At 46.2% G+C, this 20,943-nt stretch overlaps 1 protein-coding gene across 1 annotated transcript in view; it reads right to left on the reverse strand.

Annotated features, from left to right (window-relative positions):
* PXN (paxillin) overlaps window positions 1-20,943 on the reverse strand; it is a 74,259-nt gene that overhangs the window by 31,309 nt on the left and 22,007 nt on the right. Inside the window, 2 exon segments of the mRNA XM_070951004.1 lie at window positions 5,653-5,745; window positions 5,747-5,880. Coding sequence (XP_070807105.1) covers window positions 5,653-5,745; window positions 5,747-5,880 — 227 coding nt within the window.

The raw sequence follows: 20,943 nt of genomic DNA on the forward strand, positions 1-20,943 counted from the left end.
CTGCGCAATGTTCCAAAAGGGACCTCAAAAGGCTTTCCAAGGAGAAAGGGATGCTTGCTGGTGCTCGGCCTCCTGCTTGTAGAAGTGGGGGAGAGGGAAAATGGAGGGGGGGGTCCTTCAAATTCTCTCTTCTCAGGGTGGAAGGATCCGGAGGAGGAGCAGAGGACAAAGGCGTCTATCCTTGCTGAAGGCCTCAGTTGGAAAGAATCAGCAAAAGGGGAAGTCGACACAGGAGAGAGGCGTGGCTCGGCTTGAATGACTCAGTCTGACGAGCAGGAAGGCAGAGAAAAGTTTAACCCATTCCTTGGATTTTCTCTCCCAGCACAGACTCAAAAAGGAGAAGAATTCAGCAATGCAATCCTTGCTGGATAGTTTGTTTGAGGAGGGTCTTGGGAATGGAAGGTGGCAGCAAAAGTTTAACCCATTCCTTGGATTCTCTCCCAGCAGGCACAGACTCAAAAAGGAGAAATATACAGCAATGCAGCAATGCAGCCTTGCTGAATAGTGGCAACAAAAGTTTAACCCATTCCCTGGATTTTCTCTCTCAGCACACACAGACTCAAAAAGGAGAAATATACAGCAATGCAGCAATGCAGCCTTGCTGAATAGTGGCAACAAAAGTTTAACCCATTCCCTGGATTTTCTCTCTCAGCACACACAGACTCAAAAAGGAGAAGAATACAGCAATGCAATCTTTGCTGGATAAGTTTGTTTGAGGAGGGTCTTGGGAATGGAAGAATGCAACAAAAGTTTAACCCATTCCTTGGATTTTCTCTCCCAGCACAGACTCAAAAAGGAGAAGAAATGCAGCTTTGCAGGATAGTTTGTTTGAGGAGGGTCTTGGGAATGGAAGAATGCAACAAAAGTTTAACCCATTCCTTGGATTCTCTCCCAGCACAGACTCAAAAAGGAGAAGAAATGCAGCTTTGCAGGATAGTTTGTTTGAGGAGGGTCTTGGGAATGGAAGAATGCAACAAAAGTTTAACCCATTCCTTGGATTTTCTCTCCCAGCACAGACTCAAAAAGGAGAAGAATACAACAATGCAGCTTTGCTGGATAGTTTGTTTGAGGAGGGTCTTGGGAATGGAAGGAGGCAACAAAAGTTTAACCCATTCCTTGGATTTTCTCTCCCAGCACAGACTCAAAAAGGAGAAGAGTACAGCAATGCAATCCTTGCTGGATAGTTTGTTTGAGGAGGGTCTTGGGAATGGAAGGTGGCAACAAAAGTTTAACCCATTCCTTGGATTCTCTCCCAGCACAGACTCAAAAAGGAGAAGAAATGCAGCTTTGCAGGATAGTTTGTTTGAGGAGGGTCTTGGGAATGGAAGGAGGCAGCAAAAGTTTAACCCATTCCTTGGATTCTCTCCCAGCACAGACTCAAAAAGGAGAAGAAATGCAGCTTTGCAGGATAGTTTGTTTGAGGAGGGTCTTGGGAATGGAAGGAGGCAGCAAAAGTTTAACCCATTCCTTGGATTTTCTCCCAGCACAGACTCAAAAAGGAGAAGAAATGCAGCTTTGCAGGATAGTTTATTTGAGGAGGGTCTTGGGAATGGAAGGAGGCAACAAAAGTTTAACCCATTCCTTGGATTCTCTCCCAGCACAGACTCAAAAAGGAGAAGAAATGCAGCTTTGCAGGATAGTTTGTTTGAGGAGGGTCTTGGGAATGGAAGGTGGCAGCAAAAGTTTAACCCATTCCTTGGATTTTCTCTCTCAGCACACACAGATTCAAAAAGGAGAAGAATACAGCAATGCAATCCTTGCTGGATAGTTTATTTGAGGAGGGTCTTGGGAATGGAAGAAGTGACACGGTTGTTAAGAATGCTACAATGGGCATAAATGATGACCAGTCATAAGTGCGAAGACCGGTCAAAAGTGCGAGGACCTGTCCGACATCACTTTTTTCAGCCCTCTGGGTAGTCCTTTTGTGCGTATGGACTACTCAGAGGGCTGAAAAAGTTATTTTTGACTGGTCCTCGCACTTTTGACCAGTCCTCGAACTTACGACGGTCCTCCCATTTTACGTTTTTTTTGCCCTATCTTATCACCATGGTGAAGAGAAGCAGTTGTGAAATGAGTGACATGGTTGTTAAGAATGCTGCACGGGCATAAATGTGAGGATGGTCATAAGTGTGAGGACCAGTCATAAGTGCGAGGACCTGTCAGAAATCACTTTTTTTCAACCCTCTGGGTAGTCCTTTTGTGCATATGGACTACTCAGAGGGCTGAAAAAGTTATTTTTGACTGGTCCTCGCACTTTTGACCAGTCCTCGAACTTACGACGGTCCTCCCATTTTACGTTTTTTGCCCTATCTTATCACCATGATGAAGAGAAGCAGTCGTGAAATGAGTGACATGGTTGTTAAGAATGCTGCACGGGCATAAATGTGAGGATGGTCATAAGTGTGAGGATCAGTCATAAGTGCGAGGACCTGTCAGAAATGACTTTTTTCAGCCCTCTGGGTAGTCCTTTTGTGCATATGGACTACTCAGAAGGCTGAAAAAGTTATTTTTGACTGGTCCTCGCACTTTTGACCAGTCCTCGAACTTACGACGGTCCTCCCATTTTACGTTTTTTGCCCTATCTTATCACCATGATGAAGAGAAGCAGTTGTGAAATGAGTGACATGGTTGTTAAGAATGCTGCACGGGCATAAATGTGAGGATGGTCATAAGTGTGAGGACCAGTCAAAAGTGCGAGGACCTGTCAGAAGTGACTTTTTTCAGCCCTCTGGGTAGTCCTTTTGTGCATATGGACTACTCAGAGGGCTGAAAAAGTTATTTTTGACTGGTCCTCGCACTTTTGACCAGTCCTCGAACTTACGACGGTCCTCCCATTTTACGTTTTTTGCCCTATCTTATCACCATGATGAAGAGAAGCAGTTGTGAAATGAGTGACATGGTTGTTAAGAATGCTGCACAGGCATAAATGTGAGGATGGTCATAAGTGTGAGGACCAGTCATAAGTGCGAGGGCCTGTCAGAAATCACTTTTTTCAGCCCTCTGGGTAGTCCTTTTGTGCATATGGACTACTCAGAGGGCTGAAAAAGTTATTTTGGACTGGTCCTCGCACTTTTGACCAGTCCTCGAACTTACGACGGTCCTCCCATTTTACGTTTTTTGCCCTATCTTATCACCATGGTGAAGAGAAGCAGTCGTGAAATGAGTGACATGGTTGTTAAGAATGCTGCACGGGCATAAATGTGAGGATAGTCATAAGTGTGAGGACCAGTCAGAAATAACTTTTTTCAGCCCTCTGGGTAGTCCTTTTGTGCATATGGACTACTCAGAGGGCTGAAAAAGTTATTTTGGACTGGTCCTCGCACTTTTGACCAGTCCTCGAACTTACGACGGTCCTCCCATTTTACGTTTTTTGCCCTATCTTATCACCATGATGAAGAGAAGCAGTTGTGAAATGAGTGACATGGTTGTTAAGAATGCTGCACGGGCATAAATGTGAGGATAGTCATAAGTGTGAGGACCAGTCAGAAATAACTTTTTTCAGCCCTCTGGGTAGTCCTTTTGTGCATATGGACTACTCAGAGGGCTGAAAAAGTTATTTTGGACTGGTCCTCGCACTTTTGACCAGTCCTCGAACTTACGACGGTCCTCCCATTTTACGTTTTTTGCCCTATCTTATCACCATGATGAAGAGAAGCAGTTGTGAAATGAGTGACATGGTTGTTAAGAATGCTGCACGGGCATAAATGTGAGGATAGTCATAAGTGTGAGGACCAGTCAGAAATAACTTTTTTCAGCCCTCTGGGTAGTCCTTTTGTGCATATGGACTACTCAGAGGGCTGAAAAAGTTATTTTGGACTGGTCCTCGCACTTTTGACCAGTCCTCGAACTTACGACGGTCCTCCCATTTTACGTTTTTTGCCCTATCTTATCACCATGATGAAGAGAAGCAGTTGTGAAATGAGTGACATGGTTGTTAAGAATGCTGCACGGGCATAAATGTGAGGATAGTCATAAGTGTGAGGACCAGTCAGAAATAACTTTTTTCAGCCCTCTGGGTAGTCCTTTTGTGCATATGGACTACTCAGAGGGCTGAAAAAGTTATTTTGGACTGGTCCTCGCACTTTTGACCAGTCCTCGAACTTACGACGGTCCTCCCATTTTACGTTTTTTGCCCTATCTTATCACCATTATGAAGAGAAGCAGTTGTGAAATGAGTGACATGGTTGTTAAGAATGCTGCACAGGCATAAATGTGAGGATGGTCATAAGTGTGAGGACCAGTCAAAAGTGCGAGGACCTGTCAGAAGTGACTTTTTTCAGCCCTCTGGGTAGTCCTTTTGTGCATATGGACTACTCAGAGGGCTGAAAAAGTTATTTTGGACTGGTCCTCGCACTTTTGACCAGTCCTCAAACTTACGACTGTCCTCACATTTTACGTTTTTTGCCCTATCTTATCACCATGGCCACCCAGTCACATGACCAGCTAGCCACGCCCACCCAGTCACATGACCTCCAAGCCACGCCCACAAAATAAGTCACGCCCACAGAACTGGTAGTAAAAAAAAAAATTTAGAACCCACCCCTGGTCTTGGGAATGGAAGGAGGCAAAAACAGTTTAACCCATTTCTTGGATTCTCTCTCAGCACAGACTCTAAAAAGGAGAAGAATACAGCAATGCAGCCTTGCTGGATAGTTTGTTTGACGAGGATGGTGGGAATGAGTCTTGTTTTGGTCGGAAGGTAGGACGAGAAGCGACGGGTGGAAACTCATCAAGGAGAGAAGCAACTTAGAACTAAGGAGAAATTTCCTGACAGTGAGAATAAGTGGAACTCCTTGCCTCCAGAAGTTGTGAATGCTCCAACAGTGGAAGTTTTTAAGATGAGATTGGATAACCATTTGTCTGAAGTGGTGTAGGGTTTCCTGCCTAAGCAGAGGGTTGGACTAGAAGACCTCCAAGGTCCCTTCCAACTCTGTTATTCTAAATCTCTGGTCTACAAATAAAGGAACCCTTTTCAAACAGCGGCCACAGCACGACTGACTCTTGCCTCAATTTATGTCCTTGCAAAGATGATCATTGCGACAGGATCCCAAAGAATAACTTTAGAAAAAGCCAATTATGATCTCATAACTGAAGACCTCTCATCTCCTGATTGGCAAGCTCTGTTCACTGGCTGCACCACTGCCGATGACCATGCTAACATCTTTTTAAAGGTAAAGGTTCCCCTCGCACATCTGTACTAGTTGTTCCCAACTCTAGGGGGCATGTCCGTTTCAAAGCCGAAGAGCCAGCGCTGTCCAAAGACGTCTCTGTGGTCATGTTGGCTGGCATGACTCAACGCCAAAGGTGCACAGAACGCTGTTCCCTTCCCACCAAAGGGGGTCCCTATTTTTCTACTTGCATTTTTTTTTACCTGCTTTCGAACTGCTAGGTTGGCAGAAGCTGGGACAAGTCATGGGAGCTCACCCCGTTATGCAGCGCTAGGGATTCGAACTGCCGAACTGCCAAACCTTTCGATTGACAAGCTCAGCATCTTAGCCACTGAGCCACCCGCGTCCCTAAAGTATAACTTTAGAAAAATCCAATGACGTTCTCCTAACTCTCATCTCCTGATTGGCAAACTCTGTTCACTGGACGCCGATGACCACGATAACATCTTTTTTAACCCAAAGTCAAAAAGAATCGTCGAATTACCTGTTGGGGAGGATTTCTCGGAAGGACGGGGTTCCATTGCTCCAAAGAGATGCTGACGGTCCCGTTCAAGGCCTCGGTGGTAGGTGGAGGGGGGTACCGGCGGAGGCAGAGAAACTTCTTGATAGGTGTGATTTCCAGTTGGATAGGAATACGAGGTTTCCTCCGACAGAAACACTGGCCGTTTGGAGATATGGGAGGTAGTGGATTCCAGATCTGCCAGCAAGGCGTCTGTGTGGGGAGGGGGAAAGCCACAAGCAAAGGAGAAAAAAAAAAGTTGCTGGGATTGACGTCAACAGAATTACCTTCCCTCTTTAACCACGTTTCCAACTCAAGCGTTCAAGCAAGGTGCCTGATTTTTGTCCCATAGTTAAAAATCTTTATTGGTAGATCTCGAGTGGATCAAAAGACCACTTGCCCCCCCGTGCTTTGTACACTAAAAAAAAAAAAAAGGCAGAAGGGTGTGACAGCTCAGCTCTTGCAGCCCTGCTCAAGAGGAACTGGAGAGAGGCAGAGACGACTGAAGTCTGAAAGCAGCTAATTACAAGTTTTGGCACGGCGAAATCAAGTCAAAACGTGGCCGCAAGCAATCCTCGGGGCGAAAACGGAGATCTCTGAATCGGGCCGAAAACCCAGGAAGAGAAACATCATCGGTTAGCAAAAGATGGGGCTCTTCCGCCTGCTTTCCAGGTGCGGAGAGTTTCACCTGGGCTGCAGGTAACCGCCATTCCGTTTCCGGAAAGGACGTGTTAGGGTCAAATTGCAAAATTCCTCATTCGGATTTCCTCGACATGCTGAGTCAGGTTGCACATTCCCTAAAAGGAGAGGCGTTGGTCTCTTCTAAAATCACGCAATACCTTCGGAAAAGGCAGGAAGGAAAATTGCAACGTGGAAGGGCTTTGGAGCTGTAACTTCCCCACCCTTCTTCCATCAGATACTAAAATAGGGCAGAAGAAACCGGGTGGTAAAATGAGATTAGCTCATTTTGTCGTAGAGAAAGCCAGACGAAAATGGAATTGCTGGGGACTTTTGGTGCTCTCTGAGCTTGGTGTTTTGTGACCAGACGTTTTATTACCCAACTACGTAACATCATCAGTGCTAGAAGGAAATGGGGTTTGTGGGGTGGAGGAGAAGAAGGAGGAGAGGAGAAGGACTGGGGGGGGGCTTGGTGCTCTCTGAGCTTGGTACTTCATCAGCAGACGTTTTATTACCCAACTAGCTAACAACATCAGTGCTAAAAGGAAATGTGGTTTGTGGGGTGGAGGAGAAGAAGGAGGGGAGGAGAAGGACTGGGAGGGGGAGGCTTGGTGCTCTCTGAGTTTGGTACTTCATTAGCAGACGTTTTATTACCCAACTAGCTAACAACATCAGTTCTAGAAGGAAATGGGGTTTGTGGGGTGGAGGAGAAGAAGGAGGGGAGGAGAAGGACTGGGGGGGGGCTTGATACTCTCTGAGCTTGGTACTTCATCAGCAGACTTTTTATTACCCAACTAGCTAACATCATCAGTGCTAAAAGGAAATGGGGTTTGTGGGGTGGAGGAGAAGAAGGAGGGGAGGAGAAGGACTGGGGGGGGGGCTTGGTGCTCTCTGAGCTTGGTACTTCATCAGCAGACGTTTTATTACCCAACTAGCTAACAACATCAGTGCTAGAAGGGAATGGGGTTTGTGGGGTGGAGGAAAAAGAAGGAGGGGAGGAGAAAAACTGGGGGGGGGGGGCTTGGTACTCTCTGAGCTTGGTACTTCATCAGCAGACGTTTTATTACCCAACTAGCTAACATCATCAGCGCTAGAAGGAAATGGGGTTTGTGGGGTGGAGGAGAAGGAGGGGAGGAGAAGGACTGGGTGTGGGGGAGCTTGGTACTTCATCAGCAGACGTTTTATTACCCAACTAGCTAACAACATCAGTGCTAGAAGGAAATGGGGTTTGTGGGGTGGAGGAGAAGGAGAGGAGGAGAAGGACTGGCGGGGGGGGGGGCTTGGTGCTCTCTGAGCTTGGTACTTCATCAGCAGACGTTTTATTACCCAACTAGCTAACATCATCAGTGCTAGAAGGAAATGGGGTTTGTGGGGTGGAGGAGAAGAAGGAGGGGAGGAGAAGGACTGGGAGTGGGGGGGGCTTGGTGCTCTCTGAGCTTGGTACTTCATCAGCAGACGTTTTATTACCCAACTAGCTAACATCATCAGCGCTAGAAGGAAATGGGGTTTGTGGGGTGGAGGAGAAGGAGGGGAGGAGAAGGACTGGGTGTGGGGGAGCTTGGTACTTCATCAGCAGACGTTTTATTACCCAACTAGCTAACATCATCAGTGCTAGAAGGAAATGGGGTTTGTGGGGTGGAGGAGAAGAAGGAGGGGAGGAGAAGGACTGGGAGTGGGGGGGGCTTGGTGCTCTCTGAGCTTGGTACTTCGTCAGCAGACGTTTTATTACCCAACTAGCTAACATCATCAGTGCTAGAAGGAAATGGGGTTTGTGGGGTGGAGGAGGAGAAGGAGGGGAGGAGAAGGACTGGGGGGGGGGGGGGCTTGGTGCTCTCTGAGCTTGGTACTTCATCAGCAGACGTTTTATTACCCAACTAGCTAACATCATCAGTGCTAGAAGGGAATGGGGTTTGTGGGGTGGAGGAGGAGAAGGAGGGGAGGAGAAGGACTGGGGGGGGGGGGGGCTTGGTGCTCTCTGAGCTTGGTACTTCGTCAGCAGACGTTTTATTACCCAACTAGCTAACATCATCAGCGCTAGAAGGAAATGGGGTTTGTGGGGTGGAGGAGGAGAAGGAGGGGAGGAGAAGGACTGGGGGGGGGGGGGGCTTGGTGCTCTCTGAGCTTGGTACTTCATCAGCAGACGTTTTATTACCCAACTAGCTAACAACATCAGTGCTAGAAGGAAATGGGGTTTGTGGGGTGGAGGAGAAGAAGGAGGGGAGGAGAAGGACTGGGAGGGGGGGGCTTGGTGCTCTCTGAGCTTGGTACTTCATCAGCAGACGTTTTATTACCCAACTAGCTAACATCATCAGTGCTAGAAGGAAATGGGGTTTGTGGGGTGGAGGAGGAGAAGGAGGGGAGGAGAAGGACTGGGAGGGGGGGGCTTGGTGCTCTCTGAGCTTGGTACTTCATCAGCAGACGTTTTATTACCCAACTAGCTAACAACATCAGTGCTAGAAGGAAATGGGGTTTGTGGGGTGAAGGAGGGGAGGAGAAGGACTGGGGGGGGGGCTTGGTGCTCTCTGAGCTTGGTACTTCATCAGCAGATGTTTTATTACCCAACTAGCTAACAACATCAGTGCTAGAAGGGAATGGGGTTTGTGGGGTGAAGGAGGGGAGGAGAAGGACTGGGGGGGGGGCTTGGTGCTCTCTGAGCTTGGTACTTCATCAGCAGATGTTTTATTACCCAACTAGCTAACATCATCAGTGCTAGAAGGGAATGGGGTTTGTGGGGTGGAGGAGGAGAAGGAGGGGAGGAGAAGGACTGGGGGGGGGGGGTTGGTACTCTCTGAGCTTGGTACTTCGTCAGCAGACGTTTTATTACCCAACTAGCTAACAACATCAGTGCTAGAAGGAAATGGGGTTTGTGGGGTGAAGGAGGGGAGGAGAAGGACTGGGGGGGGGGCTTGGTGCTCTCTGAGCTTGGTACTTCATCAGCAGACGTTTTATTACCCAACTAGCTAACAACATCAGTGCTAGAAGGAAATGAGGTTTGTGGGGTGGAGGAGAAGAAGGAGGAGAGGAGAAGGACTGGGGGGGGCTTGGTACTCTCTGAGCTTGGTACTTCGTCAGCAGACGTTTTATTACCCAACTAGCTAACATCATCAGCGCTAGGAAGGAGCGGAAGACGGAAGACGCCTGACGTGATTGTCCTAAATGCAATCAACTTCAACCTGGGGATGCCTTCCAAAGAGCAGACTAGGCCCCTCCAGCACACAGGAGATCCTTCAAGGCCGAGAAGTTTTAGCTGGCTTTTGTTGATAAAAGAGATTTGCATTCGAAAAGAGGTCAATGGAGCGTGGGGGAGGGGAAACCCTCTTATCAGACCAGCTAAGTTTTCATTTGGGCCAGGACTCGGTTTAGGACGGGTTTGCATTTTTCCCCATTGAAACTGATGGTTGAATCTGCCTATAACGTTGTGCAATTAAAAGAATTTAATTTAATTTAATTGAAGTGTTAGCGGCCCTTGTAAATTGTTGCACTTGTAAATTGGAGCTGGAGAAGCGTTGAGCTCAGTGTTTCTCAACCTTGGAAGCTTGAAGATGGGTGGACTTCAACTCCCAGAATCCCCCAGTCAGCGCTGCTGGCTGGGGGATTCTGGGAGTTGAAGTCCACCCATCTTCAAGCTTCCAAGGTTGAGAAACACTGGTTTATTTTTTAAAAAATTTGATTTATATGCCGCCCTTCTCCAGAGACTCAGGGCGGCTTACAGTGCGTTAAGCAATAGCCTTCATCCTTTTGTATATTTATACAAAGTCAGCTTATTGCCCCCACAAACTGGGTCCTCATTTTACCTACCTCGAAAGGATGGAAGGCTGAGTCAACCTTGAGCCTGGCAAGATTCGAACCTGCAGTAATTGCAGGCAGCTGTGTTAATAACAGGGTGCTCTAAACCACTGTACTACCAAGGTTTAGTGGATGTGATTGGGGGATTTTTTCCCCCTCCTTTTTGAAGACGTTTTGCTTCCCGGCCAAGAAGCTTCTTCAAGTTCTGACCGAAGGGTGTCGAAGGGGAGGATTTCCCAAAGGAAGTCCTCGCCTTACGACCGCAATGGAGCCCACCTGTTTCTGTTGCTAATAAGTGAGACGCGCGTTCGGTGAGGTTGGCCCCATCGTACGGCCGTCGTTAAGTGGATCGCTCGCACCTGATGAGTTGGTAACCCGGTCGTTAAGCGAATCTGGCTTCCCCCCCTCCCCCCCGGTCGAGTTTGCTTGTCGGAAGGTCGCAAAATGGGGATCACGTGACCACCACCACCCCTCTCTGGGGACACTCTGACTGTCATGAATGTGAGTCAGTTACCAAGTGTCTGAATTTGTCGTAATTCAGACACTTGAATTACGGGGAATTACGGGGGTCGTAAGTGTGAAAAACGGTCGTAAGTCCCTTAACAAATGCTTGGCAACTGACTCGTATTTGCAATATCCTGGACTTTTGACAAGCCAAGTCGGTGGGGGGGGGGAAGGGGGGGCAGCCAGATTCACTTAACAACCATTTTACTAGCTTAACCCTTGCAGTGATTCACTTAACAACTCTGGCAAGAAAGGGCGTAAAACGGGACAAAATGAACAAATGTCTCGCTCAGCGACGTAAATTTGGGGCTCAATTGTGGTTGTAAGTCGTGGAGTACGTGTGTGTGTGTGTGTGTGTGTGTGTGTGTGTGTGTACCCAGGAGGAGAAAAACTGAGGTAAATCCTTTTATAAACAACAACAATAATAATAATTCAGCCGTAATTATTCATTTTTTACATTCCGTTGGTTATCAAACAGGCAGACTTAGCTGCTGCTGGGTGGAGTTCCTATTTGGTTAGGTTAATCGTAAAGCTATTTGTTCAGAGTATAGGCAACACATACACAATACACAAACACACACACACACAAAGGGGCAGGTTTTAACCCTGGCATGATTTTCCTCCACTTCCTTTTTTTCCCCTGCCTGAACAAAGAAACTGGCGGAAAGGGAAATTCTGGCTTTTGGCTCTCTCTCTCACCAAGAAAATTATAGCAAAATATGCAAAAATTCACAAACAAAACAGCTTGCAAGGGCCAAGGTTCTTGCCCGCATGAGATGAATTCGGTATCTAATTTGTAAATTAATTTCTATTTTTTTTTAATCTATAAAATAATTTTTATAGAGTATTTTACATTTTAGAACCGAACAACACAAAAAAAACAACAAAAACTCAAAAACACACACAGATCAGATGTTAAAATACAATATTAACCACAGATATATACAATTTTATAACTTTCTGCCTCGACTTTTGTCTTTTGTCTTAGCTTTTATCCTCCTGTGCCTTCTCTTTATTTTTAAATATTCATAATGAACTGTTTTCTTAGCAGGGTCGTTATTTACATTTATATCCAATATGTTAATATCTAATTTCGCTTTATATTCTTATTTCTTAATTTGATTTCTGTTTTCTAAATTAATTTCTAAGGGGGCTCAAAGAACGCCGTCAGGGATAACATGCAAATAGAGGTAGTCTTTAGACTTAGGGCCACAATTGACCCCCAAAACTTCTGTTGTGGAGTGAGAGAGTTATTCGGTGAGTTTTGGGCCCATTTTTAACGATCTTTCCAGCTGGCGTTCTTAAGTGAATCACAGCACGTGTTAAAGTTAGTTATACGGTTGTTAAGTGAATCTGACTTCCCTGTTGATTTTGCTTGTCAGAAGGTCCCAAAAGCGGATCACAGGGCCCAGGGACACGAGGAGGAGGAGGAGGAGCAGGAAGAAAAGGACTGTAGGGTCCTTGATGCTCTCTGAGATTGGCTGTTTCCTTGCAAACATTTCATTAACCTACAAGGTAACATTATCAGTGCTAGAAGGGAGTGGGGTTTGCAGAGAGGAGGAGGAGGATTAGGAGGAGGGGGAAGAGGAGAGGAGGAGGAGGAGGAGGAGGAGGAGGAGGAGGAGGAGGTGGAGGAGGAGGAAAAGGACTCTGGGGTCCTTGGTGCTCTCTGAGCTTGGCTGTTTCCTTGCAAACGTTTTATTACCCAACTAGGTAACATTATCAGTGCTAGAAGGGAGTGGGGTTTGCAGAGAGGAGGAGGAGGGGGAGGGAAGGAGGGGGAAGAGGAGGAGGGGGAAGAGGAGGAGGAGGAGGAGGAAAAGGACTTTGGGGTCCTTGGTGCTCACTGAGCTTGGCTGTTTCCTTGCAAACGTTTCATTACCCAACTAGGTAATACCATCAGTGCTAGAAGGGAGTGGGGTTTGCAGAAAGGAGGAGGAGGAGGAGGAGGAGGAGGAGGAGCGGGAGGGGGATGGGAAGGAGTGGGGGAGGGGGAGGAGGACAATTAAGACTTTGGGGTCCTTGGTACTCTCGGAACTTGGCTGTTTCCTTGCAAACGTTTCATTACCCAACTAGGTAACACCATCAGTGCAGGAAGAAGGGAGCTTTGTGGAAGGGAGGAGGAGGAGGATTAGGAGGAGGGGTGAAGGGGGAGGAGGAGGAAGAGGAGGAGAAGGACTGTGGGGTTCTAGGTACTCTCTGAGCTTGGCTGTTTCCTTGCAAACGTTTCATTACCCAACTAGGTAACATCATCAGTGCAGGAGGAAGGGAGCTTTGTGGAAGGGAGGAGGAGGAGGAGGAGGAGGAGGAGGAGGAGGAGGAGGAAGAGGAGGAGAAGGACTGTGGGGTTCTTGGTACTCTCTGAGCTTGGCTGTTTCCTTGCAAACGTTTCATTACCCAACTAGGTAACATCATCAGTGCAGGAGGAAGGGAGCTTTGTGGAAGGGAGGAGGAGGAGGAGGAGGAGGAGGAGGAGGGGGAGGACTGTGGGGTTCTTGGTACTCTCTGAGCTTGGCTGTTTCCTTGCAAACGTTTCATTACCCAACTAGGTAACATCATCAGTGCAGGAAGAAGGGAGCTTTGTGGAAGGGAGGAGGAGGAGGAGGAAGGAGGAGGAGGGGGGGAGGAGGAGGAGGAAGGAAAGGACTGTGGGGTTCTTGGTACTCTCTGAGCTTGGCTGTTTCCTTGCAAACGTTTCATTACCCAACTAGGTAACATCATCAATGCAGGAGGAAGGGAGCTTTGTGGAAGGGAGGAGGAGGAGGAGGAGGAGGAGGAGGAGGAGGAGGAGGAGGAGGAGGAGGAGAAGGAGGAAGGAGGGGGAGGAGGAGGAGGAAGGAAAGGATTGTGGGGTCTTGGTGCTCTCTGAGCTTGGCTGTTTTCTTGCAGACTTTTCATTACCCAACTAGGTAACATCATCAATGCTAAAAGGGAGTGAGGTTTGCAAGGAGGAGGGGGATGAGGGGGGTGGTGGGAGGAGAAGAAGGAGGGGGAGGAGAAGGGGGAGGGGGAAGGAGAAGGGGGAGGTGGAGGAGGGGGAGAAGGGGTTAGGTGGAGGAGGGAAGGAGGAGGGGGGAAGAGGGGGATGAGAAGGAGGAGGGGGAGGAGGGGGAAGAAGGAGGATGGGGAGGGGGAGGGGGGAAGGAGGAGGGGGAAGAGGGGGAGGAGGAGGAGGGGGAGGAGAAGGAGGAGGGGGAAGAAGGAGGAGGGGGAGGGGGAGGAGGGAAGGAGGAGGGGGAAGAGGGGGAGGGGGAGGAGGGGGAAGAAGGAGGAGGGGGAGGGGAGGAGGGAAGGAGGAGGGGGAAGAGGGGAGGAAGAGGAGGGAGGAGGAGGAGGAGGAATGGCTACTCTCTTAATTCCTGTGTTCATGTGTTTAAACAATGTTTAAACAGACTTTATGAGTCACCCTTGAGCAGGGTAGGTGTGGCTCCAAACACTTTCCTCCAGGCAAGGATTATTCATGCTTTTATTCTTTCTTACACACACACACACACACACACACCTAGCCTCATTCCACCCACACCACAAGTTCTCCATTGCAAAGCAGGCCTTGAAAAGCAGAGTAAACGGAATAGGGTCGGAAGGGACCTTAGAGGTCTTCTAGTCCAACCCCGGGGTTGCAGTGCCCCCGGGGAGGGGAGGGGGGTGTCGCGCGATCCCCCCCCTTCCGACCAGCAAAAGTCAATGGGGAAGCCAGATTCACTTAACAACCGGGTGACTCGCTTCTCCGCTGCGGTAATTCGCTTAACGACGGTGGCTAGGAAAGTCACAAAACGGGGAGTAAAATTCGCCGGACAATTTTCTCACTTGACAAAACATAAATTTTACACTCCGTTGTGGTCATAAGGTGAGGACTACCCCGACTAACTTAACCAACCGCTGTGATTCACTTAGTGACCAACGGCAAGAAAAGTTGTAAAAAAAAAAAAAACCACCTCACTTAACAAACAGGTCTCGCTTAACCACAGAGATTTTGGGCTCGGTTGCGGTTGTAAGCCGAGGACTGCCTATATATTCCAAAAACCGATTTGGGAAACCAGTGAAAAGCAAGGCACCCATTTCTCCTCAGGAGGAAGTTGCCGACGTGAGGGATTTTCAAGGATTCGATCTCGTTCCTTTCTTAGATCAATCAAAAGATTCCGCTTATCAATATCGCTGTCCTTCAGAATGGCCGAAATGCTCTTTTCAAAATCAATATCTCCCATATTATTATTATTATTTACTTTTTTTTCCCTAGGAATTAGCTGCCGTTTCTTTTTTTATTCTAATCCTGAGGGGAATATAAGAGAGCGGCTACCTCAGCAGTAAATTATCGAATATTAGATAAAAGCTCTTGCTATGAAGGACTTCGTATCGGATGTCATTTCACGACGGATTTGCTTTTGACATTTTGGCAGCTCGTCACATCAAGATGTGCTTTCCAGTACAGAACTTCGAATGGTTCGTTTAGTGACCGTTCGAAGTTACGACGGCACTGGAAAAAAAGGGACTTCGGGCCGTTGTTCACACTTACGACCTTTCCAGCATCCCCGTGGTCACGTGATCAAAACTCATATCCTTAGCAACTGACTCGTATTTATGACTCGTATTTATGACTCGTATTTATGACGGTTGGAGTGTCCCAGGGAATCAAGTTGATCCCCTTTTGCGACCTTCTGTCAAGCAGAAGTCCACGGGGAAGCCGGATTTCGCTTAACAACCGGCTTACTAACTTATCCACTGCAGAGATTCACTTAACAACCAAGGCAAGAAAGGTCGTAAAACGGAGCAAAATTCAGTTAAGGAACGTCTCACTTAACAATAGAAATGTTGGGCTCCATTGTGGTCGTAAATCGAGGACTAGCTGTATATTTTCAGTTCAAAGTTCCCGCTATCCTTGTATTCTCAAACCTATTTGTTCTCGAATGATCTTGATAGATAGATAGGTAGATAGATAGATAGATAGATAGATAGATAGATAGATAGATAGATAGATACATAGATAGACAGACAGACAGACAGACAGACAGACAGACAGACAGACAGAGAATTCTTTATTGGCCAAGTGTGATTGGACACACAAGGAATTTGTCTTTGGTGCGTGTCTGTGGGTGTGTATAAATAGGGGGGGGCTAGAGGTGGAGGTCTCGCCTCACAATCAGGAGGCTGTGAGTTCAATCCTAGGTAGAGGCAGATCTTTCTCTCTCTGGGCACACTGAGAATATATCTGCTGATTATAACTCCGTACTGGCGACAGGAAGGGCATCCGGCCAGTAAAACACTCAGCTCCATTCAGTTGCCCAGACTCCACCCCGCAAGGGATTATGGGGTCGTTAAAACATGATTCGTACATACGTACGTACGTACGTACGTATCTGTAAATATATATTTACAGTTGCTTCTGTAGTCCACAAGATGGGGCAGGCTTACTAGGCCTCAAAATAATTAATACATTGCAGAAAAATTAGCCATTTGCTGATAAAATCAATATGGTTGGGCAATAAAGCACTCCTACGTGACAAAAAGGAATAAACACACTCGGAGAGGAAGGAAAAGTTTACACAGATATTAAGAGAGATAGGCTAAGCACGGTGGAAGATTATTAGACCAAGATTTGAAGGCTACGTATCGCACAAAGATGAGTAACCAGGTTCCCTAAATATAGAAAGGCTGAGGATTTTGGGGGAGTCTACAGGTAATCCTTGACTTATAACAGTTCATTTAGTGCAGGGGTGAAATCCAGCAGGTTCTGACGAACCGGTAGCGGAAATTTTGAGTAGTTTGGAGAACCGGCAAATACCACCTCTGGCTGGCCCCAGAGTGGGGTGGGAATGGAGATTTTGCAATATCCTTCCCCCAGGAGTGGGGAGGGAATGGGGATTTTGCAGTATCCTTCTCCTGGAGTAGGGAGGGAATGGGGATTTTGAAGTATCCTTCCCCTGGAGTGGAGAGGGAATGGGGATTTTGCAGTATCTTTCCCCCGGGAGTGGGGATTTTGCAGTATCCTTCCCCTGGAGTGGGGTGGGAATGGGGATTTTGCAGTATCCTTTCCTCCAGGAGTGGGGAGGGAATGGGGATTTTGCAGTATCCTTCCCCTGCCATGCCCACCAAGCCACGCCCACAGAACCGGTAGTAAAAAAAATTTGGATTTCACCGCTGATTTAGCGACCGTTCAAAGATACAGTGGATTTGCCTTCCGGTTCTGCTGGGACTCCAGCTCCCATCCTGCTGAACAGGGCCGTTGAAGATTATGGAGGCTGAAGTCCAACACAATCAGGAAGGCAATCAAGCTGGGAGAATAATTGACAGACCGTAAAAAGCCAACTTAAAAAAAAAAACGCAGGCAAGGAAATGTCTCTGCTTGCTTTTGCCAGCAACCCGTTGCGCACAAATATTTTGGCATGCCCAGGAGGTGCATTCTTGCTACAGCTTAAATCAAGAGCTTGGAAATGAATGCATCTGGCACAGGCAGGCACCTCTTTCGTGGCACAAGCCAACCTCAATCCAAGACAAAAAAGGAAGAAGAAGAAGAAGAAGAAGAAGAAGAAGAAGAAGAAGAAGAAGAAGAAGAAGAAGAAGAAGAAGAAGAAGAAGAAGAAGAAGAAGAAGAAGAAGAAGAAGAAGAATTTGGGGCAAAGATACACAGGTGGCTAAGAAAGACGATAGGAAAACATGTCGATTTTAAACCTGAAGTGTTTTTATTATAGGTATAATATCAGGAAAAATTAGGTAAGAAAAAAGTATACATTTAAATATAAATGGCATAAGAGCGACGAGGATTATATTTGCACAATATTGGAAAAATGAAGAAACACTGCGAGATGAAGAATAGAATAGAATAGAATAGAATAGAATAGAATAGAATAGAATAGAATAGAATAGAATAGAAAGAAAGAAGAAAGAAAGAAAGAAAGAAAGAAAGAAAGAAAGAAAGAAAGAAAGAAAGAAAGAAAGAAAAAGGGAGGGAGGGAAGGAGAGAGGGAGAGAGAAAAAGAAAGGGAGGGAGAAATGGAGGGAGGAAGGAGAAAGGAAGAAAGGAAAGAGGCAGAGAGGAAGGAGGCAGAGAGGAAGGAAGAGGAAGGGAGGAAGGAGAAAGGCAGGGAGGAAGGATGAGAAAGAAAGGAAAGAAAGAAAGAAAAAGAGGGAGGCAGAAAGAGGGAGGGAGGGAGGGAGGAGGGATGGAAGAAGGAAGGGAGGAAGGAAAAGAAAGAAAGAGGGAGAAAGAAAGAAAAAAGGGGAGGAAGGAAGGAGGGATGGAAGGAAGGAAGGAGGCAGGGAGGAAGGAAAAGAAAGAAAGAGGGAAGGAGAAAGAAAGAAAGAAAGAAAAAAGGGCAGGGAGGAAAGAAGGAAGGAGGCAGGGAGGAAGGAAAAGAAAGAGAAAGAAAGAAAAAAGGGAGGGAGGGAGGAAGACATAAATGCATAAATAAACCCTAACTAAGCCAGGATCCAAACCCCCATTTGTCATGCCTTCATCTACCTATACCTGCAGGCTCCCAATCTTTGAACCCAGGCTGACCTGGCCTCCACCTCTCCAGGTGGTATCCAGACTTCAGCATCCTGTTCAGCCCAGTTACTCATCTCGTGAATCAAAATCCTCCCGATAGGACCTCTTGAACTGGGCCAGGATCTGATTGCACAGGGGAAAGATTGCGACATCGCAATCTTACATCCTCTCCTACACACAACATGTGGGTGGCTGCGATGGGGTTTACGATGAAGGCCAAGCAGGCTGAAAGTTTTACCCTTTGGGATCCGCAGGGATCCGTATTTTGTATAACAGGCAAAATATACCTCCTGAACGTGTTTTAAAAGATGGGCACCGTTCGCTAACTAAGGCGTGCCGGCTGGTGGATGCCCAGAAGGAGGGCCTGTTTTGGGGTGACACCTGCCCTTTGGAACAAAAGGGAGGAAGGAGGGGAAGGGAGGAGAAGGGGGGAGAGGGAGGAAGGAAGGAAGGAAGGAAAGTAAGAAAGAAAGAGGGAGGGAGAGAGAAAGAAAGAAAAAAAAGAAAGAGGGAGGGAGAGAGAAAGAAAGAAAGAAAAAAAGAAAGGAGGGAGAGAGAAAGAAAGAGGGAGGGAGGGAGGGGAGAGAGAAAAAAGAAAGAGAGGGAGGGAGGGAGAAATGGAGGGAGGGAGGGAGGAGGGATAGAAGGAGAAAGGAAGAAAGGAAGGAGGCAGAGGAAGGAAGGAAGGAAAGAGAAAGAAGGCAGGGAGGAAGGATGAGAAAGAGGGAGGGAGAAAGAGAGAGGGAGGAAGGAGGGATGGAAGAAGGAAGAAAGAAAGGATGCAGGGAGGAAGGAAAAGAAAAAGAAAGGAAAGGGAGAAGGAGAGAGAAAGAAAGAAAGGAAAGGGAGAGGGGGGAAAAAAGAAAGAGAGGAAAGGGAGAAAGGAAAAGAAAAAAAGAAAGAGGAAAGAGAGAGGGAAAGAAAGAAAGAAAGAAAGAAAGAAAGAAAGAAAGAAAGAAAGAAAGAAAGAAAGAAAGAAAGAAAGAAAAGGGGGGAAGGAAAGGAAAGAAAAATATTGGATTTCTTCCCCCTCTTTTATTGAAAATCCCTTCCCAACAGGTAAAATGAGTTTCATTCTTGGGAATCGGGGGATCAGCCTTCAGCAGGAAGGATCCAACTTCCCTGGAGCGATCCGGCAATCTCCATAAGCCAGGCCTTTTCTTCTAAGCATTCTTTCGCTATCTAGATCCCTCCCTTATCTGAGAAGGGCAAAAAGTTCACCCATCCCAAGGTTGAGCCTTCAAGCAATCTCCGCATTCTTCTGGCGCTAGCTAGCTTAAAATTCAGCTACTTCAAAAGCAGGAGGTTTTTTTTTTCTCTTGAAGACGTTTCGCTTCTCATCCAAGAAGCTTCCTCAGTTCTGACTGAGTGGTGAGGAATGCAAGGATTTATATATATATATATATATATATATATATATATATATATATATATATATATATATATATATATATATATATATTCCTTGGAAACAGCTGATCCTTAGCACTTTGATCGTCCAGATCAGGGGTCTCCAACCTTGGCAACTTTTAAGACTTGTGGAATTCAACTCCCAGAGTTCCTCAGCCAGCACAGATGACTGTCGAGGAATATAAATCTTTCCCTTCCTCGCTTTGTTCAGTCGCAACTGAAGATACTTTGAGATGCGTGGACTTCCAACTCCTAGATTTCATGCTGGCTGGAGAATTCTGGGAGCTTGAAGTCCGCACAGCTTAAAGTTGCCCAAGCTGGGAAAACATTGATTTATATACGTGAAATGCAAAAGGACATTAGTGGGAAGCAGTATAAATACTTAAGGATATGGATTAGTGAAGAAAAACTACGAGGCTAGGCAGTATTTGCCAACTCGATACATTTATTGGCGATAAAACAATTTGGAAACAGGATAGGATAGGAAATATGGAAAACATTATATTATTATTATATACTTTATTCATTAAACATGAAACTGACGTCAATTGAACATTCAAAAATGCATCACAAATGCCATTGACTGGTGCTAATGGTTGATACGGGTTGCTGCAGCATCCTAGGTATCAACCATATTATTATTATTATTATCTTTTATTCATTAAACATGAAACTCAGGCAACTGAACATTTAAAAATGTGTCACTTATTACCATTGACTGGTGCTAATGGTTGATACAGGTTGCTGCAGCATCCTAGGTATCAACCATATTATTATTATTATTATTATTATTATTATTATTATTATTATTATTATTATTATTATTTATTCATTAAACATGAAACTCAGTCAACTGAACATTTAAAAATGCATCACAAATACCATTGACTGGTGCTAATGGTTGATACGGGTTGCTGCCAGCGTCCTAGGGATCAACCAAGTATATTATTATTATTATTATTATTATTATTATTATTATTATTATTATTATTATTATTTTCAAATGCAGACGAATCATCATTTGGAACACAACACGCCAGATATCACAGTTGTCAAAAACCGAAGCATACAATTTATTGATATCGCTATACCAGGAGACGCCACTGTCGAAGAAAAAGAACTGGGGAAAAAAAATCACAAAATATTGTGACCTGGCCATCGAAACTAGGCGATTATGGATGAAACATGTGACACTGATCTCCATTGTCATCGGGTACACTTGGCACCGTGTCCAAGAATTTTGCAAACTACATCAAGAAACTGCAGCTTCCTGCAATAACACCTGCGGAACTGTAAAAAAAACTGCGCTATTCGGAATATCGTACATTTTAAGAAGATACTTGGTTTCTACCTAGGATGCTGGCAGCAACCCATATCAACTATCAGGGCCAGTCAATGGTATTTGTGATACGTTT

The sequence above is a fragment of the Pituophis catenifer genome, unplaced genomic scaffold (genome assembly GCF_029215685.1).
Source record: "Pituophis catenifer annectens isolate HBS135680 unplaced genomic scaffold, rPitCat1.0.hap2 SCAF_10, whole genome shotgun sequence".
NCBI lineage: Eukaryota > Metazoa > Chordata > Lepidosauria > Squamata > Colubridae > Pituophis > Pituophis catenifer.